The sequence below is a fragment of the Nicotiana sylvestris genome, chromosome 5 (assembly GCF_000393655.2).
Source record: "Nicotiana sylvestris chromosome 5, ASM39365v2, whole genome shotgun sequence".
In the NCBI taxonomy this organism is placed as follows: domain Eukaryota; kingdom Viridiplantae; phylum Streptophyta; class Magnoliopsida; order Solanales; family Solanaceae; genus Nicotiana; species Nicotiana sylvestris.
In genome coordinates, this window is record NC_091061.1 from 132,784,004 (window position 1) to 132,804,454 (window position 20,451).

The window sequence follows — 20,451 nt, forward strand, 5'->3', positions numbered from 1 at the left end:
ATCGGGTTGGTTGGTTCGGGTTCGGAGAGGTTTTGGAAAGGAATGAGACACTTAGTCTCTTTTGAGTAAGATTAAGTTGGAAAAGTCAACCGAATGTTGATCTCTTTTGAGTAAGCTTAAGTTGGAAAAGTCAACCGAATGTTGACTTGTGTGAAAAAGGGCTTGGATATGAATTCTGATGGTTTGGATATTCGAGAGGTTATTTGGGACTTAGGAGCGTGATCGGAATGTGTTTTGGAGGTACGAAGTAGATTTAGGCTTGAATTGGTGAAATTGAAATTTTGGCGGTTTCTGGTTGATAGGTGAGATTTTGATATAGGGGTTGGAATGGATTTCCAAAAGTTGGAGTAGCTCTTTTGTGTCATTTGTGATGTGTGTGCAAATTTCAGGTCATTCAGACAAGGTTTGATAGACGTTTTGATCGAAAGCGGAATTTGGAAGTTTTTGGAATTCTTAGGCTTGAATCTGATGATGATTTGGTGTTTTGATGTTGTTTTGAGCGTTCCGAGGGTTGTAACAAGTTTGAATGATGTTATGGGATATGTTAGCATGTTTGGTTGAGGTCCCGAGGGCCTCGGGTGAGTTTCGGATGGTTGAACGGATCAAATTCATGTTGGAAGAGTTGTAGAAAATCTGATGTTGGTGTTGCAGACATTTGGCATTCGCGTTTGCGAGTGGGCTCTCCCGTTCGTGAAGGGTTAGGGTGTGAGGCAAGAAGTTTGGCCTTCGCATTCACGTTGGGGGTCTAGAGTTTGCGAAGGGTTGGGGTCAGCGTTCATCGCGTTCGCGATGGTTTTGCCGTTTCGCGTAGAGTAAAGGTGAGCAGCTGGGTCCAGGTCCAATTGTGCTTCGCGTTCGCGAGCTAGAGGACGCGTTCGCGATGGGTTGAGGAGCTGAAGCTTTGCGTTCGCATTAGGGGTGTCGCGTTCGTGAAGAAGGATTTAGGGGTCAATGGATTTTTTGCTTCGCGAACGCGAGGCGTTGACCGCGTTCGCGAAGAAGGAATGTAAATCACTAGGCAGAATGTTTAAAAGACCACTTTCGCGATTTTTGGCCATAGTTCACCATTTTTGACTCGGTTTTTGGAGCTTCTTGAGGGAGATTGAAGAGGGAATCAAAGGGAAATACTTGGAGGTATGATTTATGGACTTAATACTCGATCTTATTGTGATTTCTACCTAATTTAACATGAAATTTGTGGAATCTAAAACCTAAAATTGGGGAGTTAGGGCTTGGAATTTGAGACTTTGATTTGAGGATTAGAGGGGTCATTTGTGGTCGAATTTTGATATATTTGATATGTATGAACTCGTGAGAGTGTAAGGATTCTAGTTTTGTGATTTTTGTCGGAATTCGAGACGTGGGCCCGGGGATCGATTTTGGCCAATTTTGGGATTTTTTATGTAAATTGGTTATTTTCGAGTGAGCTTTGTTCCCTTAGCATATTTTGATGGTATAAATCTATTTTTGGATATATTTGGAGCATCCGGAGACTGATTCGAGGGGCAAAGGCATCGCGGGCTAGAGTTTGGACCGGATAGAGGTAAGTAATGATTGTAAATGTTGTCCTGAGGGTATGAAACCCCAAATTTTACATTGTTGTACTACTTTGAGGTGACGCACATGCTAGATGACGAGCATGGGGTCCTGCACCATTGGGGATTGTGACTTGGTCCGTCCCATTGACTGTTAAACCACAAATTTGATTGAAAATTGTTTGATATCATTGTGTTTGGAAAGTATTATCATGTTTTGGGATGAATGCCATATTTCAGCCTCGTGCCAACTGTTTTGGACCCTTAGGGGATTTTTACTACTATTCCTCACTGTTTTGACTTCATATTTGTACTCAGTCATGCTTTATTCTACTATTTTTTATAACTCAGCATATTTACTCTGTTTTGACATTTTAAATGATATTTTGGGCTAAACATCATATTTTACTGTGCCCGAGTGGCTTGAGAGATTTCTGGCTGAGTGAGGCCGAGGGCCTGTGTTGTGAGGATATTATGGGCTCGGGCTGCAGCAGTGTGTACTGATTCATGATTTTGAGGTCGAGGACCTTATTTGCTACACCACGAGGTGGCTTGTTATGAGGCCGAGGTCCAGTTTGATTATGCCACGAGATGGCTTGATATAGCGCTTGGGATGTAGGAGCCCCTCCGGAGTCTGCACACCCCTAGTGAGCGCGGGTACCTAGTGTGAGTTGTAATATTGCCCGAAGGGCTGTTGTTGTTTCATGTTATTGCCCGAGGGGCTGATACAAATGATTGTGAGGTAGCCCGAGGGGCTGGTTGTGTTAATATTTTGCCCGAGGGGCTGATTTATGTTTCTATCCTTTTTCTCCGTGTTTTCATCACTCGTTTGAATTACTAAAAGATGTTTTAAAAAGGTTTTTACTGAACTAAGGTGTTTTTACGAGCTTTTACTGAACTATTGCATTGTTTTGGATTTATACAGTTTTGTTGTAGCATTATGCTGTATTTTACATGTTTTCTTATCGCTCAGCTGCCTTTACTTTTATCACTTACAGAGTTGGCGTACTCACATTACTCCCTGCACCCTGTGTGCAGATCCAGGAGTCTCGAGTCACGCTAGCGAGTCTGATTTGCCTTCCAGCAGGCTTGTTCGTGGTTAACTAGGTAGCTGCTCAGCGTTCGCAGCGCAGTGCTTCTCTTTCCTATCTTTATTTCACTTTGTACTAGCTTTGTATTAGACTATAATGTCTTTTCTTACTCTTAGATGAATTTTAGATGCTCATGACTGAGGAAACCAGGTTTATGTGTAGTTATATTCTCTTCCGAAGAAGGGATCTCTACTTGTACCGCCTTTACCCAGCGACAATCTATTTTCACCTTCTTTATGTCAGTTATTAGACTAATATACCAGACATGGGTTCGTATCGGCCTGGTACCGAAGAAGGTTTATCAATTTTGAAATCGGAAGCTGTATCGAAGGTCCCAGAAACACACTCATCGATGCTAGGGGCACTACCTTTTTGCCCTTAGACGAGCGTGACGAAGAAGGGGCTTCCCCTTTTTGAGGTACTGTCTTAGAAGTTTTGGTCATGGTTATAACGAAGTCTCAAAGCAAACTGATGAAGAAGTGAACTTAGAAGAAAGGTGAAAACAGGAAACTGTTAGCAAAGATTTGAAGATCTGAAGTGTTGCAAAGGTTTAAAAGATAGGGAATTGGAGTATTTATAAGTCATCTAAGTGAATTGGAGGAGTTGCAAGGGCGACCAATAGCGGTTCGCGAGCTTTTTGAGAATCGTGCTTGACAAAACCCCTGTACAACTTTTCTGTCACGACATTTAATGATCTCACGTGGCTGACGTCACAATGGGGGTATCGAAGAGGCAAGAATTAAAGATCGTTTCTTATCATTTCATTCTAAGAAACGCGAGGACTATCTGTATGCGGCCAAAATTGGAGTTCGACTTTGGGGGTACTATGTCGCTCCACGCCTAACCTCGAAGAAGCCCGAAGCAGAGTGTGAGGTGCGACCCCGAGATGTGTCCCTTGAGGGAGCACATCGAAAGCTCACTATGGTCGACCTCGGAGCACTACAATCGATGATTGCCATGGAAAGGCGGGAAAATTCCCGAATACACGTGGTTAGAGCTGACCATGTATGCAAGAATAGTACAAATCCGTACTAAGTCATTATACAGCTGTACCAATAGCATTTCCTCGTTATTATTAGACATGTACTATATTGGGATTCCCCCTCTTATATAAAGGGGACCCTTGTCATTTTGTAACACAGATAACATTGAATACAATAGAACATTTTCTGCTTTTCTTGCTTAAAAGTGCTAAAGGATTACTCTACATATTTATTGCTCGTTCGTTCATTGTTCGTCTCTTGCTCATTTATTGTCCATCATTGTTCATTTATTGTTCTTCATTTATTGCTCATCGTCGGCCTTTAAAAGCTGCCCTCGAGGTCCCATATCGTTGAGCTCGAGGCCCTCAACCTTGGAACTATATGGGTTTGCTTATCATTTCTTGCTCATTTACACTTAGCATTATTCACTTAACAACTAGTATTAAGATAAATCACGTATTTTTAGAACCACAAATCAAATATAATTGTAGTTATCATTTTCAAGGTAAACAAAGTACACAACAACCAAGTATCAATTAAATATATGCTTTAAGGCCCTATATTAGTGTATTTGTATCTGTTGTTTGCTCATATTGTTACATTGCGACACTTAAATTAAGTGATACACATGATCCTTAAAAGCATTATAAAAACAGAGTGTCCTTATCAAAAAAAAAAAAATAGTGTCATTTCACAAATACAATATGTTGTAAAACAAATATTTTTTCTGAGTTAAAAGGTTCAAATCTACACATTTACGATAAGAAATACCTTAATTTTATCCTTCATTATACTTTTGGGTCATTCAAACCTTATCGTTAGTAAATTATTTTATATTTTCTCTTGACGTTAACGGGGCTCTACCATGAATTAGATGGACCAATTTGTCAAAATACTTCGACAAAAAAGTTCAAATATAACCCTTTCCTTGCGAGTATCGTTTAAAATTAGTCTCTATTATACTTGAGTTTCATTATGACTAAGGGTAAATACGAGAAAATACGAGACAATTTTCGAAGGGCAATGGTATGAGTCACCCCACAATACAAAGAAAGATATAATTAATTAAGATATTTTGTATTGTAAAGAAGCAATTTTTACCCTTTTTCCCTTTTCCTGCAGTTAAATCTTTGGACACTTCGGATGTGTTTGGTATAATGGAAAATGTTTTCCGTAGAAAATATTTTCCAAGATAATGTTTTCTTGGAACACAAGTAGTAATCTTATCCATTTTTCGGTGTTTGGTATGCAAATTAAGGAAAATGACTTCAGAAGAGTATTCATAAATAATTTAGATATAATAAACATGAAGCATAAACTTTCAAACCAACAACCTTCCGGACCCACAAATTTCATAAACTTTCGAACCGCTAAACTTTCAAAACCGCGGAATTTCGAACCCGTAAACTTTATAATTTCTAAACTCGTAAACTTCCAAACACATAAACCTCCGAACTCATAATTTTGGAACTTGTAAAATTTTGAGCCTTTAAACCGATAAATAATAAAATTAAAACTGAAAAATATATTTAAAAAATATTTTTTTCCCGGAGGGGGAGGGGGTGGACGCAGTAAAACGAAAAAAAAAACAGAAATTTAAATTACAAAAGAAGTTTTAAAAAACAAATTGTGCAGGTGGGAGTGGGGCAAGTGGAGGGGGGGTATTTGGGGTGGGTGCTACAGAAAAACGAAAAAACAGAAATTTGAAATTGCAAAAAAAAAAGTAAGGTAAAAAAAAATTTGGGAGGGGGGGATAGTAGGGTGGGTGATAACGAAAAAATTGAAATTTGAGAAGAAAAAAAACCTTTTTTGGAGAGGGAGTGGGGTGGGTTGGTGAGGGTGGGAAAGGTTGAGAATGAGCTTTGGAAAATGTTTTCCCTTTTCTTGATAAGGAAAACATTTTCCTCCAATTGGAGGAAAATGAGTTTATAAGGAAAACGTTTTTCAGAACATTTAAGTCAACCAAACATGGGAAAATTGGAAAATGTTTTCCTTCAAACCAAACACACCCTTCTGCAACTTAAATAATTTGCATCATTTCTATATTAAATCGTAAAAATGAAATTTTTTAAATCGTATTAATTGTGGGGTCACTTATCCAGAAGAGATCCTTGGCCTAAAATGATTAATCCAAAAGTAAGCCCATAATACTCTAGCCTTCACCTCAAACAATAGCTCATGCATAGACCCTAACCTTATGTAGTTATATTAAAGAAAGCTGTGGATAAGAATTATTCGTACAACCTGTATGTACACCCATTATAATACATACTGGAATGGTTTGTTCATAAATACTATGATTAATGTATTTGTTTATTTAATGCTCTGGTCTGGATTCTTGAACTAACTCCCATTTTTAGGATATTATACAAACATTATGCTGAAATCTGTTGTCTTCCTAGTTGCAGAATAATACAAAGAAGAATCAAGCTGTCGTTTTGGACTATACATTATGTTTATAATGTCAGGAAACAATGACAGTAATGACATTATAATATTGAAAAGAATAAATAAATACTTGGCATCAACTAAGGTTGTTAGGTTATGGAATGCTAAATGGAATCTCACCACAACAAAACTGGTCTAACATAATTCTGCAAAATATCTACCGAGGGAGTTTTTACTTGCAATGTAAGTTGCTAAATATACGGGACAAAGAATACAATCCCATGCGAGTTTTAGACTAGCCTTACGTCATGAAAAGGGAGCGGGTCGGATCAAACGTGGGCAGGTCGAAAATGAATAAAATATCTGATCCAATCCATATTTAATAGGGATAAAAATTGAGTTAATCAGCAAATAATATAAAAATCCTATCATGTTAATGATCCTTTTTCAAGTGTGCGTAAATCACGCATTTACTTCCAAAATGCGATAATTGCCTACATGCTTAAACCCTCCCTTTTTAAACCTTTAATTTCACTAGCCACATTTAGATAGTATAAGAATATATACCATACTGAAGTTACTACGGAGTGTTACTTTTGATTTTCAAGTAATATCAAATTCATTACTAACTGAATACGGGAAGAGTAGGTAGTTGCATATTAGGGCTAAAGCGGCAAATAGACAAGTTTATTAGAATCATATGAATGGAAGTCAGAAGTGAGCATTACGTATGTATAACAGTACCTGATAAGGGAATAAGAAATTAAACATCCAAAGTTAGAAGATGCATAAAACAAGCTCTTCATCTAGCAGCCCCATCCTATCTGACTAATAAACAAAATCACAATAAACCCGGAAAAAAAAGGGTGGGGGAGGAGGGCGGGATGGGGAATAAGAAAACAAAAACGGCTCCACATGACGGAGACAGGATTTACAGGAAAAACTACACATATTATGAACCTATAGGGCATACCATTATCAAGCTTATAAGGTCAATGTATACATGGATTGTCGGAAGTTACTTGACACGAGAAGCAATGGAAACAGCAACTTCGTTAAACATAACTTGAATGAGATTCGACGATTAGTTGGTGCAGCAGATTTCGAGGGTGTCCTTCCAGCAACAGCAGGTGCAACTCCGGAGCTATTAGGGGAATTCTGCTGGTCTGTTGGCAGTGAGTTTGGTGAACTACCATTCGCTGGAGTCATTGGCAGTCTATTACTATCAGTAAGGTCTTGACCTGACAAGCAATTGAACATGCAAAAGATTCAAATCAGACATCCAAATAATCAGAATTGGAAAACGAAGTAGGGTTAAATCATCAACTGGCAAGGAGCATTTTTCTGCCCCTTTTTCACTTTTGGAATGAGTAATGAAGCAAGATAAAATAATAACAAAGGAAAGACGTGAAGGTAGAAAGCAAGTTTTACTGGAAGACTAGCTGCAAGCCGCACCCCATCACATACTCCAGATGACAGATATAGTGTAGCTAATTATTCTTAAAACTAGGGGATCGCAATCAGTAAGATCTTCCAAACACCTTCCTTACCCACCCTTACAGAACGGAGGTATCTTCCCTACCTGCGACCTGCCACTAAACTCTGAACCCTTCTCGCAGGCACCACACCTTATCAATTTTTTCTGATTAGTTTATATCTTCCTCCTATTTGTGCAGCTATTAACTAAGTGTCCAAGGGAAATTAAACATCAGAGTCACCAAGTAGGCTGATGCAGTGAGCAATGAAGACTAATAAACGACAAAGAAACAGCAGGATAGAGACAAGTAGTTTAAGATGAGCATAGAAGCAACTGACGAAGTGACTCAAAATACAGATACTAACATGACCAGAGAAAACTTCCTCTTATATGTTCATCTAATAAAGCCAATAGTATCTGGAAGACCATAGTTCATGTACAATATTAATTTTTGGTGAAACTGCGAACAAGCTTTATGTATATCACATTGACTCTTGCTGGGTGTAAGAAATTGCAGTTCAACTTCTCAATACACAAGAATAGGTTTTTAGGAGTGAAGTAACAGAATACGAGTAATAGCATTTAAGTTAATCACCCACGGGTATAGACAAGAAAGCAGTTATAGTTAAATCCAGAGCAAACCAAAACAATTAGTGATCGGATATTGGTACTTACAGTCAGAGAGTGACCAACCCAGTTTCAGGTTTTCTCTATCAAACACCATCCGATATCCCGTCATGAAGTTCTCTGTACAGGAAAATGATTGTTAGCACTTCCAAAAATTGAGAGAGGAAATTGCAATATCACTTTTGCATTACAGTTTCACCCCCTTCCTTTGCAGGTGGAAATTATTTACAGTTGCATACAGAAGGAAGAAACCACATGGGGAAGAGAGTCAGGCTTACGTCCAATCGTTCCGATATCTATGCCCGAAGGCTCCACAGCTAAACAAAATCCAACAGCACCCTACATCACGATAGTGAACTAATTCAAAATTAATTGGAAGTGAAGGACCAAAAGCTGGCATGATAAAAAAACCAGGAAAAATAAAATAGGACGCACATGTAATCAAAAGAACCAAAAAGTTCATCTCTGAGCTAAAAAACAGATGGAGTATATTCAAGAACTTACCTGACTGCCATAAATCACAAATACAGGATCCTGGACTATAAAAGTGCTGTTCGTCATGAACTTCAGAGTAAATGAAGGAATCTTTGGTAACCCTTCAGAACTGTCTAGGTTCAAATATGCATTCAGTACATATAATGAGGCAGAAAAAAGAAAGTACATCTCTCGTTCTCTTATATTCCATTACCTGGATTTGTAGCAATATTGCCAAGGATATCCTTCAAAGCTGGCTTTTGTAGCATTCACTTCCCTGTCAAACTGTAACCGGAAAAGGACATGTAAAAATACAGCACTTTAAAGTACAATAAGCAGCAAATAGTTGTAAGCCTACCTCTTTAACGACTCTATCGTAAATTTGATCTGGGAGAAATGTAAAGGATGTCCCACTATCCACAATGGCTTTGAAGTTTGTCTGTTCAATACAGGAGCTCCCAACACAACATGATTCCACCCCAACAAGATAAGTAACACTGGACCATGAATCACTCATGATGTTAATCAACAGAGTTTAACAAACCATACATGCAAGACAATAGTAGAGGTAAACACCCAAATACAGCACTCAAACTAATAAGCAAGTCTCTGAATTCACAAATTTACATACAATTGTCCATCTGAAGGCAGAAAGGAAGTTATCTGCTGGGTAGCAGGCCCTTGGTCTCCAAAGAAAATCCTTCCTGAATCATCTTCCTTAAAACAAAGAGAAAAGCAGTTTCGGACAAATCCAGCTTTTGCAAGACGACTAGGAACTGAAATCTCTCCAGGCCCCAAACCCAAAAGACCGTCAGGTGCAACTCCATTCAGGTAACCACCAGTTTGCTTACTGCCACATCTGACATGAAAAGAAATTTAGACCTGCTTAATACAGTTTTTTCGCAAACAGAACCATGTGAAACTAGTCCCCTGCACGAAATTCTTATTCAAACTTAACATACAAGTTGCTCAATGGAACACACCCGAAAATGACTGGAGCTCTAGCAGAGCTGTTGGCTGTCATACGGCTGCCTGATGCAAGGTGCAAGATATCTTCCACGAGCACTCCAGATGTGGATGTATCATCTGACACATAGTTCACAGTGTATGGACAAGGCTGCTTAGGGTTTTTGCAATTTGAACCCAGTTCGCATAACTGATGGCTGCACGACAGGAACTTACTTGTGCTTGAGCCGGATGGATTGTACTCGTTTAGATCTTTATCCTGCATAATAGATGCCCCAAATACCAGGGAGCACCTGCCAATCAATCATCTGATATAAGTGCTAAACCTGTAGGCTGTATTAGCAAAGACTCCACATCTACACCCAGTAACTGATATTTATCTAGAGGATGGGATTAAGGTTCTTCTAATAGGAGATCCAGCAACTCCAAGAAAAAGATTCTCTGACTTACTATAATCTGGCAAGACAACAACTCGCAAATGATATTGAATAAAATGTACAAATTTCTGAAGTATCCATCGTAAATAATGAACTGCGTGTTATAAATAGAACCCGAAAACAATGTAGAAAGATAAGATGATATAATACTGCATGAAGACATCTCTCAGGTTTGCTATTCTGTAGGAATCTCTTTTTGTTTTATTTTCGGTTTTTCAGCTTATCTGTTTCTCTGATCCCTTAGTGTACTCTAGGGGTGTCAAATCTAGCCCATATTAGTGTAATCTGACCAACTGATAAAGTATTGATTGGTCAAGTGACCAGGTGGCACAAGTTGACCCCAGAAGAAAACTTTGTTAAAAAGTATGAAACAAAAGTCATTGGTTTAGTCTGCGTTCATCTACTCTCTGTATGTATAAAGAAAAAGTCATTCTATGTAATTAAATGAACTCCAGAAAAAGGCACACAAACAAAACAATGATTTTGAATTAGACAGGTTGGGCCATGACTGATTGTTTAGCCCAAAACTGACCAACCTATCTTGACCGAAACAACCTCGGGTTGGGTCATGACCCTTAGTTTACTCAACCCCTTTCAAGTTGACCCAACTGCCTTCTTATCACTCTTAGAGTAGTTGTTTCTGTCTACTGTAGGCCTAAATTAAATGAATGTGAGGATCATATCCAATGGATAGGTGATACTGATTATATACCTGAAATGGCCTTCGACCCTTCTGTTATTCAATATTCAAAAGCAAAACTTCAGTTTAAGGAAGAGAACTCTATATTCAGATATCTCAAAATGGTAACCGCAATACTTGTCTTGGCGGCATAAACAGTCACATAATAGATCAGTTATCAACTAAAACCAAAAGAACAAGAAATTAAAAGGCAAATGACAGAAACCAAATGAACAAATAGGAATCAAGAAGTAGACAAGTAAGGCTGATTACAGAGAGGGTACTTGACCACTAAAGGCCCTATATTTTCAGTTATACCAAGTCTACTACTCCCTTCGTTCCAATTTATGTGAACCTGTTCGACTGGACACGGAGTTTAAGAAAAAATGAAAACTTTTGGAATTTGTGGTCCTAAACATGTCAACAAGGGGCTTAGAGTATTTGTGTGGTTATAAAAGCTTCTCAATAAGGGTAGAATTGTAAGTTTAAGCTAAATTGTTACCAAATTTAGAAAGGGATCATTCTTCTTGGAACGAACCAAAAAGGAAATAGGTTCACATAAACTGGAACAGAGGGAGTATGAAATTAGAAAACATGAAACATTGTTTAATGCAGTACGTGACCTTGTCTACCTGGTAATTAAAGTATTACAAGTTCCTGTGAGTCTTAGGGTCGTTTGGTAGGAGGTATTAGCAAAATTAAGGCAAGCATTAGGTTTTTGCATTATTAGTCCCTTGTTTGATAAAAATTTTCAACCTAGTATTAGTTATACATCCTATTTGGTATTATCCTATGTATAACTAGTACTACGGGTGTTCACGGTTCGGTTTGATCGGTTTTTAATTAAAACCAATACCAAACCAATTTAATCGGTTTTTAAAATTTTAAAACCAAAACCAAACCAAATTAAATACAAACCATCGGTTTGGTTGTTATTGGTTTGGTTCGGTTTTTCGGTTCTTAGTAAGCTAATAATAAGTCGATAATAGTGAAACAACACTATACAATAATCTGAAAATAGTTTGCTAAATTTATGCTTTTTATATATTTCTTCCGGAACTGAAAGTTTATTTACCTATTTATATGAAAAGAATGAACAAAAAAACAAACTAAATGTTTGCTTTCTCAAGCTTTAGCCATTGTAGTCCTGCAATTTGAGTTTGCTTTCTTTACTCTTATGGTAGGATTTTTTTTTTTAACTCTTCTGTTAGGCAAAAGTATGTGCGGAGGGTTAGAGAATTAAAGTCTCTTAAGGAAAAGAAAATTGGCTGATTCCTATTGTTTTGGGCTTAGGCAATCTTTTAAGATATAAGTAGGATAAATCAAAATTCAAAATAACAATTAAATTGCATAAAATATTTAAAATTATTTAGAAAAAGATATTATATTGTATATAAATGATTATTAAATTTTGTATATAATTAATCGGTTTGGTTCGGTTTATTTTTCGGTTTTTTATAATAGAATCAAAACCAAACCAAATATTATCGGTTTTTAAAATTTAAAACCAAAACCAATCCAAATCAAAAAAAAATATCGGTTTACTTAATCGGTTTGGTTTGGATCGGTTTTCCATCAAACCGTGAACAGCCCTAATTCTAGTACATAGCAAACCATGGTACTAGCAATGCAAGGATTTTTAATACTTGCATAAGCATGGTTAAAGACATAATTGCCCCTCAAATCTCTCAAAGTGTACAAAGTTAAAGAATGTGGAAAGTATTTTTGAAAACAGATAATTTTTTAAGAAATTATGCAATGCTTTAATACACTAAATCAAATAGTGGATAAGAAATAATCTCAGCATATCTAATGCTAGCATAACTAATCTCAGCTTTACTAATACGAGCATTGCTAATACCCCCCTACTCAGTACTATTCTTATACCTCCTACCAAACGACCCCTTAAAACATCAAGGCTTTTTCTTTCCTTTTGAAGTAGTTGACATTAAGATTTAAACAATTTTTCTAATCCTTTAGGAATTATACTAATTATATAATTCTGATGAGTGGACATGATCTCTCATCACTGAAGGTTAAGAATTGGCACTTTATAAGTTCCAATGGAAACATTTTAACCTTTTCACCAAACATTATTGAACTCCGGTAAGACTTGAACGAGACTTCAAAAGGGAATGGCGTTAGGATCCAAATGTGAGTCGCAACTAACAACCATATTCTCTATCCTTCTACACGAGTCCAAGTGTCAAAAGTATAGAGATAAAGAAAAATTTAACGTGCTGTATCAACTTGATTAATAATTTCGTAGCGTGGTTTGGATGTCAAACCACTCAGCTGAAGCCAGCCAAGAAATATAAAATATATAATACTAGTGCAGTCACTAACAGCAAGAAACTAGGAACAAACATTTATAACAGTGATATAACATTCTTGGTTAATACTGCATACCAGGCTGCTATAGTAACTGGCTGATAGAGGAGCGCATTGTACACATTCACATGGAACCCAAAGCAAGTCACTTCCAGCATCCAGTGCGACGAGAAAAGAAACAGTTGGGGTTCCTATATCAATATACATGTAATGTAACCTAAACAAAATTGCATAAATTTGGATTAAGATCTTCATATAACCCGGAATGCAAACTCTTACAATGTAATAAACGAAAAAGAATAAAATTAAGCACCAAATCCGAACTTGCATCAAACATGGGCCAGAAATGCAATTCACGCACACTGAGACTTTCATTCGATGAACCCCTAACCATGTTTTTTTCTTTTTTTAAATTCAAGCTGAAACCACTAATTTCAGAAAAGTTTTCAGTAACATCCTACATTCCACCACCGAAAGAGAACATACATAAACCAAACCCAAAATACTTCTACTAGCTGACATATGCATTGTCCCATTATATTATTCCATCCTGACTATTCCACTATGTCCCATTTTTAGGATATGTCAATCTAGTGTATTCATCAGTAGACAGACTACAGATAAACTTGATTATGGACTACTTTGTAGTTATGATCGTTATGGGCGTATTCATCAATAAATAGATTACAGAAAACTTGATTTTGGACTAGTTTGTAGTTATGAGCATTATGGCTAATTCATAACCTACACAAGCAAAATGTTCCAATTACGATGGAACAACTAAATATTGCCATAGTACATATGTAGCCATCATCCATGAAATCATATTCTTTAAAAACCCATTGACTTTTCATTAATGCTTTCCAAACTCAAATTTTTGTTTCTATTTTAGCAACAGATAATAAATTGCTCGGACAGGTACAAGCCAAAATCAATTAAGCCTAATTAAATACACTTAAAAATTAACAAAAATGTTCCAAACAAAATAATGTCACATCAACATCCCAAAATAGTACAACTAATATTTTTGCATCTATTACTTTGACTAAAACGCCAATTTTAGACCATATAGTTAGAAGAGAGATGGTACATATTCATTAATGACCCATTTATTTTTCATTAATGCTTCCAAAACCCAGAATTTAAAATTCCCAGTTGACATACTATAATAATCCTGTTAGATAGTTACAGGCTAGAATCAGAACAAAGTCTTAATTAAACACAGACTGATTAAAGTTAACAACATTCACAACCCTTTTTTAGAAAGTAACATCATTAATCCTCAAACAGTATTTTCTACGAACTGCTTTGTTTTAACACTAAGATCAAAATAACTACTCTATCTATTCCATTTTACGTGATGGTATTTGACTGGCACGAACTTTAAGAAAGAAAGACAGACCATTCTTTTCAAGACAAACTGAAAAGTAAGGTGTGCCACATAAAATGAAAAAGAGGTAACGGACCATCCAAAGTCATTTCCTAACGGCATCGTTTTGCTACCCTCGGAAGGGAAAAGAAGCTGAAACTGAGGACCAAGCTTCATTTTTTGCCGCTGCAAATCGCTGCTCATCAGCCTCCCATAGTACTCCAAGCTCCTGTGCTGCGGCCACACTTCCCCATTCCTTGAAACCCTAAGTTTTTTTACCTCGTCGGAGAATCTATGGACTAACTTTGAGGAATAGAACATATCCGCCGCTACTACCCCACATTCAACCGCCATAGTTAACCCCACCACCACCGCTGCAAAACTCACCTTCCAAATCGCCATTGAACCCAAGATCTAGTTTTTTAAAGGGTGAAAATGGAAGGAACTTGTAGTAGTATAAGTATATTTATATATAAAGGTCTCTGTGTGTGTTTTATGTGTATATTTACAGAGTGAAGGATGCAAGCTGAGAGGAAATGGCTTGGGGTAGGAGTTGGAGGGGGGTAGGTGGGTGATTCTGGGGCGTGTATGTATATGATATGTGTAAATGAGAAGAAGATTTGAGGGGTTAGTGGTGAAGTGAAGAAAGGAAAGTAGGAAGGAGGAGTAAGGAAGAAGACGAAGATGGAGATCACGCGTGTCACCGCGCATTGTGGTTGGAATCTTACACTATATAATGTGTTAGATACTTCACGATTTTTTAAGCTACTCTTTTCTAAGTAATGTACAATAACTTTTGCGGTTCATTCTAAAACCAAAAATCAATAAAAAGAATGAAGTTACTAGCCCACATAGATAGGATCATAAAATTTAAAACAAATTTATAAAGACCCATAAAATTATTTTCTCTACGGAATTTAGTCTCCAAGGTTTTAAATTAATTACTCTCAGCATAAAAGGGTAGAAACTATATAATAGCTTCATTTCAAATTATAGAACGGCGAACTCAAATATTAGACCAAATCACATTTGACTATTTGAAAATATAAAGAAAAAAAGTGAGAGATTTTCAAAGTAGTTGGTGTAGAAAATTGTGCCAAACTTCTGAATTTATAGCCAACGAGTTGGAAATTCAAAAGGTGGGAAGATGCCTGTTTGGAAACAAGCGCGAACATGCTAGGGGTGGTTTGGTAGCACGTATAAGAATAATGCGGAATAAGTTGTATTAGTAATGCATATATTTGTAATGTAAGTATTAGTTGTGCATATATTATTTCTTATCTACTATTTGGTGTGGTGTATTAAAATTATAATGCATTGCATAATTTTTTAGAAAAATAATTATTTACAAAAATGTCCTCCATATTCTCTAGCTTTAAAGGACTTTAAGGACAATTTTGTCTTTAAACATACTAATGCATGCATTAATAGCCTTGATATTACTAATGCCATGGTTTTCTATGCATTACTAATGCATAGGATAATACCAAGTATGATGTATACCTAATACAAGTATTAGTTATACACATGTTGAAAAAATGTACCAAGCAAGGTATTAGTAATGCATAGAGCTAATGCTTGCATTATTTTTTCTAATACCTCCTACCAAACGACCCTAGTATTTAAGAAAAATGACGTTATATAGCCGCTGTAGAAATAATAGCGGGAAAAATCTATAAAATTTATATATTTTGTATATATATATACATACATACATACATACATATACATACATACATTCTGCATGTTATATACAAAAAATATATAAATTTTATACACATTTTCGGCTACCAGATGTAAATAGTTTCTGGCACGGGTTAAAAGTGATAATACCCCAAGTGTTTATTCCGGAAATTGTTGTTCAACCTTTAGTTAATGACCGTTTGGGAAATGCCACGTGGCTTACAAAAACTCACCAAAATAAAATTTAAAGAGAAAATATTAGTCTAAAAAAAATTATCAATTCAATCAGATTTGACCGAAGCCGAAGTTACTGGACGACGACAACACGAACCTTACCTTCTTTTCAACTATTTAAGAGTTAGTTAAAGTATTTTTCAATATAAGCCCAATAACCTTCTTTTCTTTCTTTCATATGGGAAACATTCCTTCATTTCTCATTCACATCTTACAAAAGTCTTAACGTCGAATATCTAATGACTAAATAAAAAATAAAAAATTAATTTAAATTAGTCTTATGACCAGTATGTATATTAAGATGTGTGTCATGTATTTACTGGATTAGAGTCATGTGTACTAGTGTTAGTAAAATTTGGACTCTAGATTAGTGAGAGGTATGATCTGAAATTAGGTTAGGATCCTTTATATTTTTTAAAGATTTTGACTTTGAGCTATAGGTTGTGGCGAAGCTAGAAATTACATTAAAGATATCAAAATATAAAGAATAAATATATAAATAAATAAAGAAGATTCAATAAATAGTATATTTACTTAAAATATATATAAACAATTTACCTCGCTAAGGATGTTTAGATCGAAAGACAAGACCAAAAGTCCAAGGGATTTAGGCTCGTAAGCGGGTGCTGGACCAAAAACATGTTTTTCTTCCATGGTTGACCCATATAGTTTGTTGTCCTTTTTTTTTTGTCCCACTTTATTTAGTCTATAATTAAATTTTCAGAACTTTTAATATGCAATATTTTCAAATTCGATTTATTGTGCCCTAATTGAATTTAATCTTAAAGAATGAAAATGCAGAAAAAGACCGAAATATAATGACGCGCATGCAGTCTTAGTCAATGAAGTTTTAGATATACGACTGCTTTCATGTACAGGCATGAAGATAATTTCATTTAAATATTCCGAAACCTAATATTTATTCACTACATTTATAAGTTATGATAGTTAAGCTTAAAGTTTGATTTCAATTAACTATCCAAACTCAGACATTTTACCTAAAATAGCTTCAAACTACAAAACAAAAATTGCGTCAAATAAGATTAGGCATTTAAGAGATAAAATAATATCAAACATTTCTGACATAAGAGATAAGTCCTAAGTAAAATAGGGTAATGAACATAACTATTCTCCACCTGTCTTGCAAAAGAAATGTACTTGGTGATAGCTTACCTAAATATACCAATCAAAAAAGAATTAAGTTACAATCAGCTGAAAAGAGGAAAAAGAGAAGTTGTTTTCGTTGTTCTTAATTTGGAGAAACAATTACTTTAAGAGGAATCGTATAACTGGCCTTAACAAGTTAACATACTTATTTATATCTATATTTATCTATACAAGCACGAATACCCTTAGCGAAATATTATTCGTCTTTCTTATCCTAAAAAAATAAATTTCACATTGGACAAAATTATCATTTATTTATTTTTCCTAATTATTAGAATTGTAAAATAACTAAAATTTTATTTATTAAATATTTCCTTATTTAAATTATGTAAAAAATCATAATTTTAGGACTTTAAAATCAATTAAATTATATTACCTTATATAAAAAAAATCCTTACTAGAATTAAGTAACACAACTATAATTTCTTCTATATTGTTATTCCTAATATTCAGGACTATTAAATTAATTAAATCTTTTTTTATTAATTACTTTCTAACTATATCGAACTTTAAATTAATAAGATTATTATTATAAAGAAGGATATGATAGCAAGAAACGTTAAAACGATTCTAAAATTTCAAGGCCAAAAGAAGAAAGATTTTCGCAAAGTTCTAAGGAAACAAAATAATGCCTTGTTTTTTTCCTTCTATTTTGTCTAAAACAAAAATGCTATTAGAAGTAAGAAATCAAAGGTTGGTTTTTACGAAAAATAAACAAAATGCTCCCATTAGATTTTATGTAGGGATGTCAATAGTTCTCTAAAACTCAATTGAATAGACTGAACTGAACCTTTCAAATCGATTAATAAGCTTTTCTAAATAAGATCATAGGTTCGATATAAATCTATGACCATACCGAATAATTAGGATAATTTTTTATTTTTAAATATCAAAAAATACCTAACCGAACCGAACCGAATAAATTTATATGTCTATATTATATGTATTAAGTTTAAAAATAACAAATCATTAATGTAATACTAATATAATTGCAATTAATGTTTCTAATATTTTAAATTTGGAAATTAATTAACATATTGACCATTAAACTTTTTCTTAGAACTAGATAAGAACATCTAATATTTAACTAGATAAGAACATATTGACCATGTCCGCTTCTGCGGGTCCTAGAGTGCATCTGCGGGTATCGCAGATGCGGCGTTTCCCTCGCACCTGCGACCCCTGACCATTCCATATAAATCCGCTTTTGCGCTTGATCTTCCGCACGTGCGAATCCGCACATACAGTCTCCCCTCCGCAGGTGCGAAAACACCAGAAACCAGGAAATCTCATCAATTGCCTAAGTCCAAATTTCAATCCGTTAAACATCCGAAACACACCCGTGGCATTCGGGACCTCAACCAAATATGCCAACAAGTCCTAAAACACCATACGAACTTAGTCAAGCCCTCAAATCACATCAAACAACGCTAAAATCACAAATCACCCTCCAATTTAAACTTAAAGAACTTGAAACTTTAAATTTCCACAATCGATGCCGAAACCTATCAAAACACGTCTGATTGACCTAAAATTTTGCACACAAGTCATATTCAACACTATGGACCTAATCCAACTTTCGGAATCGGATTTCGACCCCGATATCAAAAATTCCACTACCAGCCCAAAATTCAAAAATTCTACTTTCGCCATTTCAAGCATAAATGAGCTACGGGCCTCAAAATACAATCCGAACATGCCCCTATCCAAAATTCACCCAACTGAGCTAACGGAATCGACGGAACTCCATTTCGGAGTCGTCTTCACACAGTTCCAACTTCGGACCAAATTTTAAGTCTTAAGCCTCTGTTTTAGGGACTAAGTGTCCCAAACACTTTCAAAAAACACCAAAATGAACCTCCCGGCAAGTCACATTAGCAGAAATAGATATGGGGGAAGCAGTTAATAGGGGATCGGGGCTCTAACTCTCAAAATGACCGGATGGGTCGTTACATGTTCCCCCTCTTAAAACAATCATTCGTCCTTGAACGAGCATAGAGACATGCCTGAAGTGGTAAAAATATGAGGATAACGGTTGTGCATATCCTGCTCGGTCTCCTAAGTCGCCTCCTCGACCAGCTGACCCCGCCACTGAACCTTTTATAATGCAATATTTTTTGACCTCAGCTTTCGAACCTGCCTGTCCAAAATAGCCATTGGCTCCTCAACATAAGATAGATCCTTGTCCAATCTAAATGTGAGACGAATCACCGTGATATCTCCGGAGCATCGAAACATGAAATACCGGATGAACTCCTTGTCACACCTCCTTTTTCCTACCTCTGGAAAGGGGTATAAGGGAGTTTTTTCCAATTTAAGTGACAATCGAAATGGGATTATTTATTTCAAATTCAGAGTCGCCACTTGGGATAATTTATAGTGTCCTAAGTTATCGGTTAAAATTCCGAATCGAGGAAGTTGACTCTATTTACGGTCTGCGAACACAGAAATCCGGGTAAGGAATTCTGTTAACCTGGGAGAAGGTGTTAGGCATTCCCGGGTTCCGTGGTTTTAGAACGGCCGCTTTGATCATACTTGGCTTAATCAAATTGTCTAATTACTCATTTTAGAACCTATGTGCATTTGCCCTTTAAGAAATTATCTTGAAACAGGTCACGCGCACGTGTACCCATTTGTTTGGCGCATCAAAAATCATGTCACACGAACGTGTCCATAATTAATAACGCTTTATTATTATTAAAAAAGTTTGGCCAAAGTTGCGCAAACGCATACTCTAGTTTTGTTTTTAGAATCGTAATTGTGTCACACGAACGTGTACACAACCACGATGGTATATTAAACATGCCTAAAGCAAACTATGAATATCATTTTTTAAAACACTTAACAAGAGGTCCATAAGTGATTCAAATTGTGAATGGCACACCTCAGACTATATTGAGAACAATTTTATTATTATGAGAAAGTTTGGTCGAAGTTGAGCGAACGCATACTCCGATTTGGTTTTTAGAATCGTAATTATGTCACGCGAATGTGTACATAATCACAATTG

The 20,451-nt window shown here is 35.9% G+C and overlaps 1 protein-coding gene across 4 annotated transcripts; it reads right to left on the bottom strand.

Moving 5' to 3' along the window:
* Positions 1-6,726: 6,726 nt before the first annotated feature.
* LOC104226589 (aspartic proteinase-like protein 1) lies at positions 6,727-15,064 on the bottom strand. 4 transcript variants are annotated; one of them, XM_009778620.2, is made up of 11 exons: positions 14,455-15,064; positions 13,067-13,205; positions 9,758-9,800; positions 9,538-9,661; positions 9,207-9,434; positions 8,934-9,072; positions 8,790-8,860; positions 8,606-8,705; positions 8,380-8,440; positions 8,150-8,221; positions 6,727-7,238 (listed from the first exon to the last, which is right to left on the bottom strand). In XM_009778620.2, the coding sequence occupies exons 1-11, from the start codon at positions 14,757-14,759 to the stop codon at positions 6,982-6,984; spliced, it is 1,539 nt and encodes a 512-aa protein (XP_009776922.1). In that variant the 5' UTR covers positions 14,760-15,064; the 3' UTR covers positions 6,727-6,981. The 4 variants fall into 4 exon arrangements, with proteins under 4 accessions (XP_009776922.1, XP_009776921.1, XP_009776920.1 ...); XM_009778619.2 differs by having other exon boundaries at positions 9,559-9,800; positions 14,455-14,907; XM_009778618.2 differs by having other exon boundaries at positions 9,538-9,800; positions 14,455-14,907.
* Between the last annotated feature and the right edge of the window lie 5,387 nt (positions 15,065-20,451).

Bases quoted from the DNA above. Each gene is read 5' to 3' on its own strand.
- LOC104226589 (XM_009778618.2), bottom strand. From the start codon at position 14,759: ATGGCGATTTGGAAGGTGAGTTTTGCAGCGGTGGTGGTGGGGTTAACT. The intron at 9,073-9,206 runs GTATGTAAATTT...TTCATGGTCCAG, and splicing joins CTGCCTTCAGATGGACAATT to TGTTACTTATCTTGTTGGGG. The intron at 8,706-8,789 runs GTAATGGAATAT...GAACCTAGACAG, and splicing joins CAATATTGCTACAAATCCAG to TTCTGAAGGGTTACCAAAGA.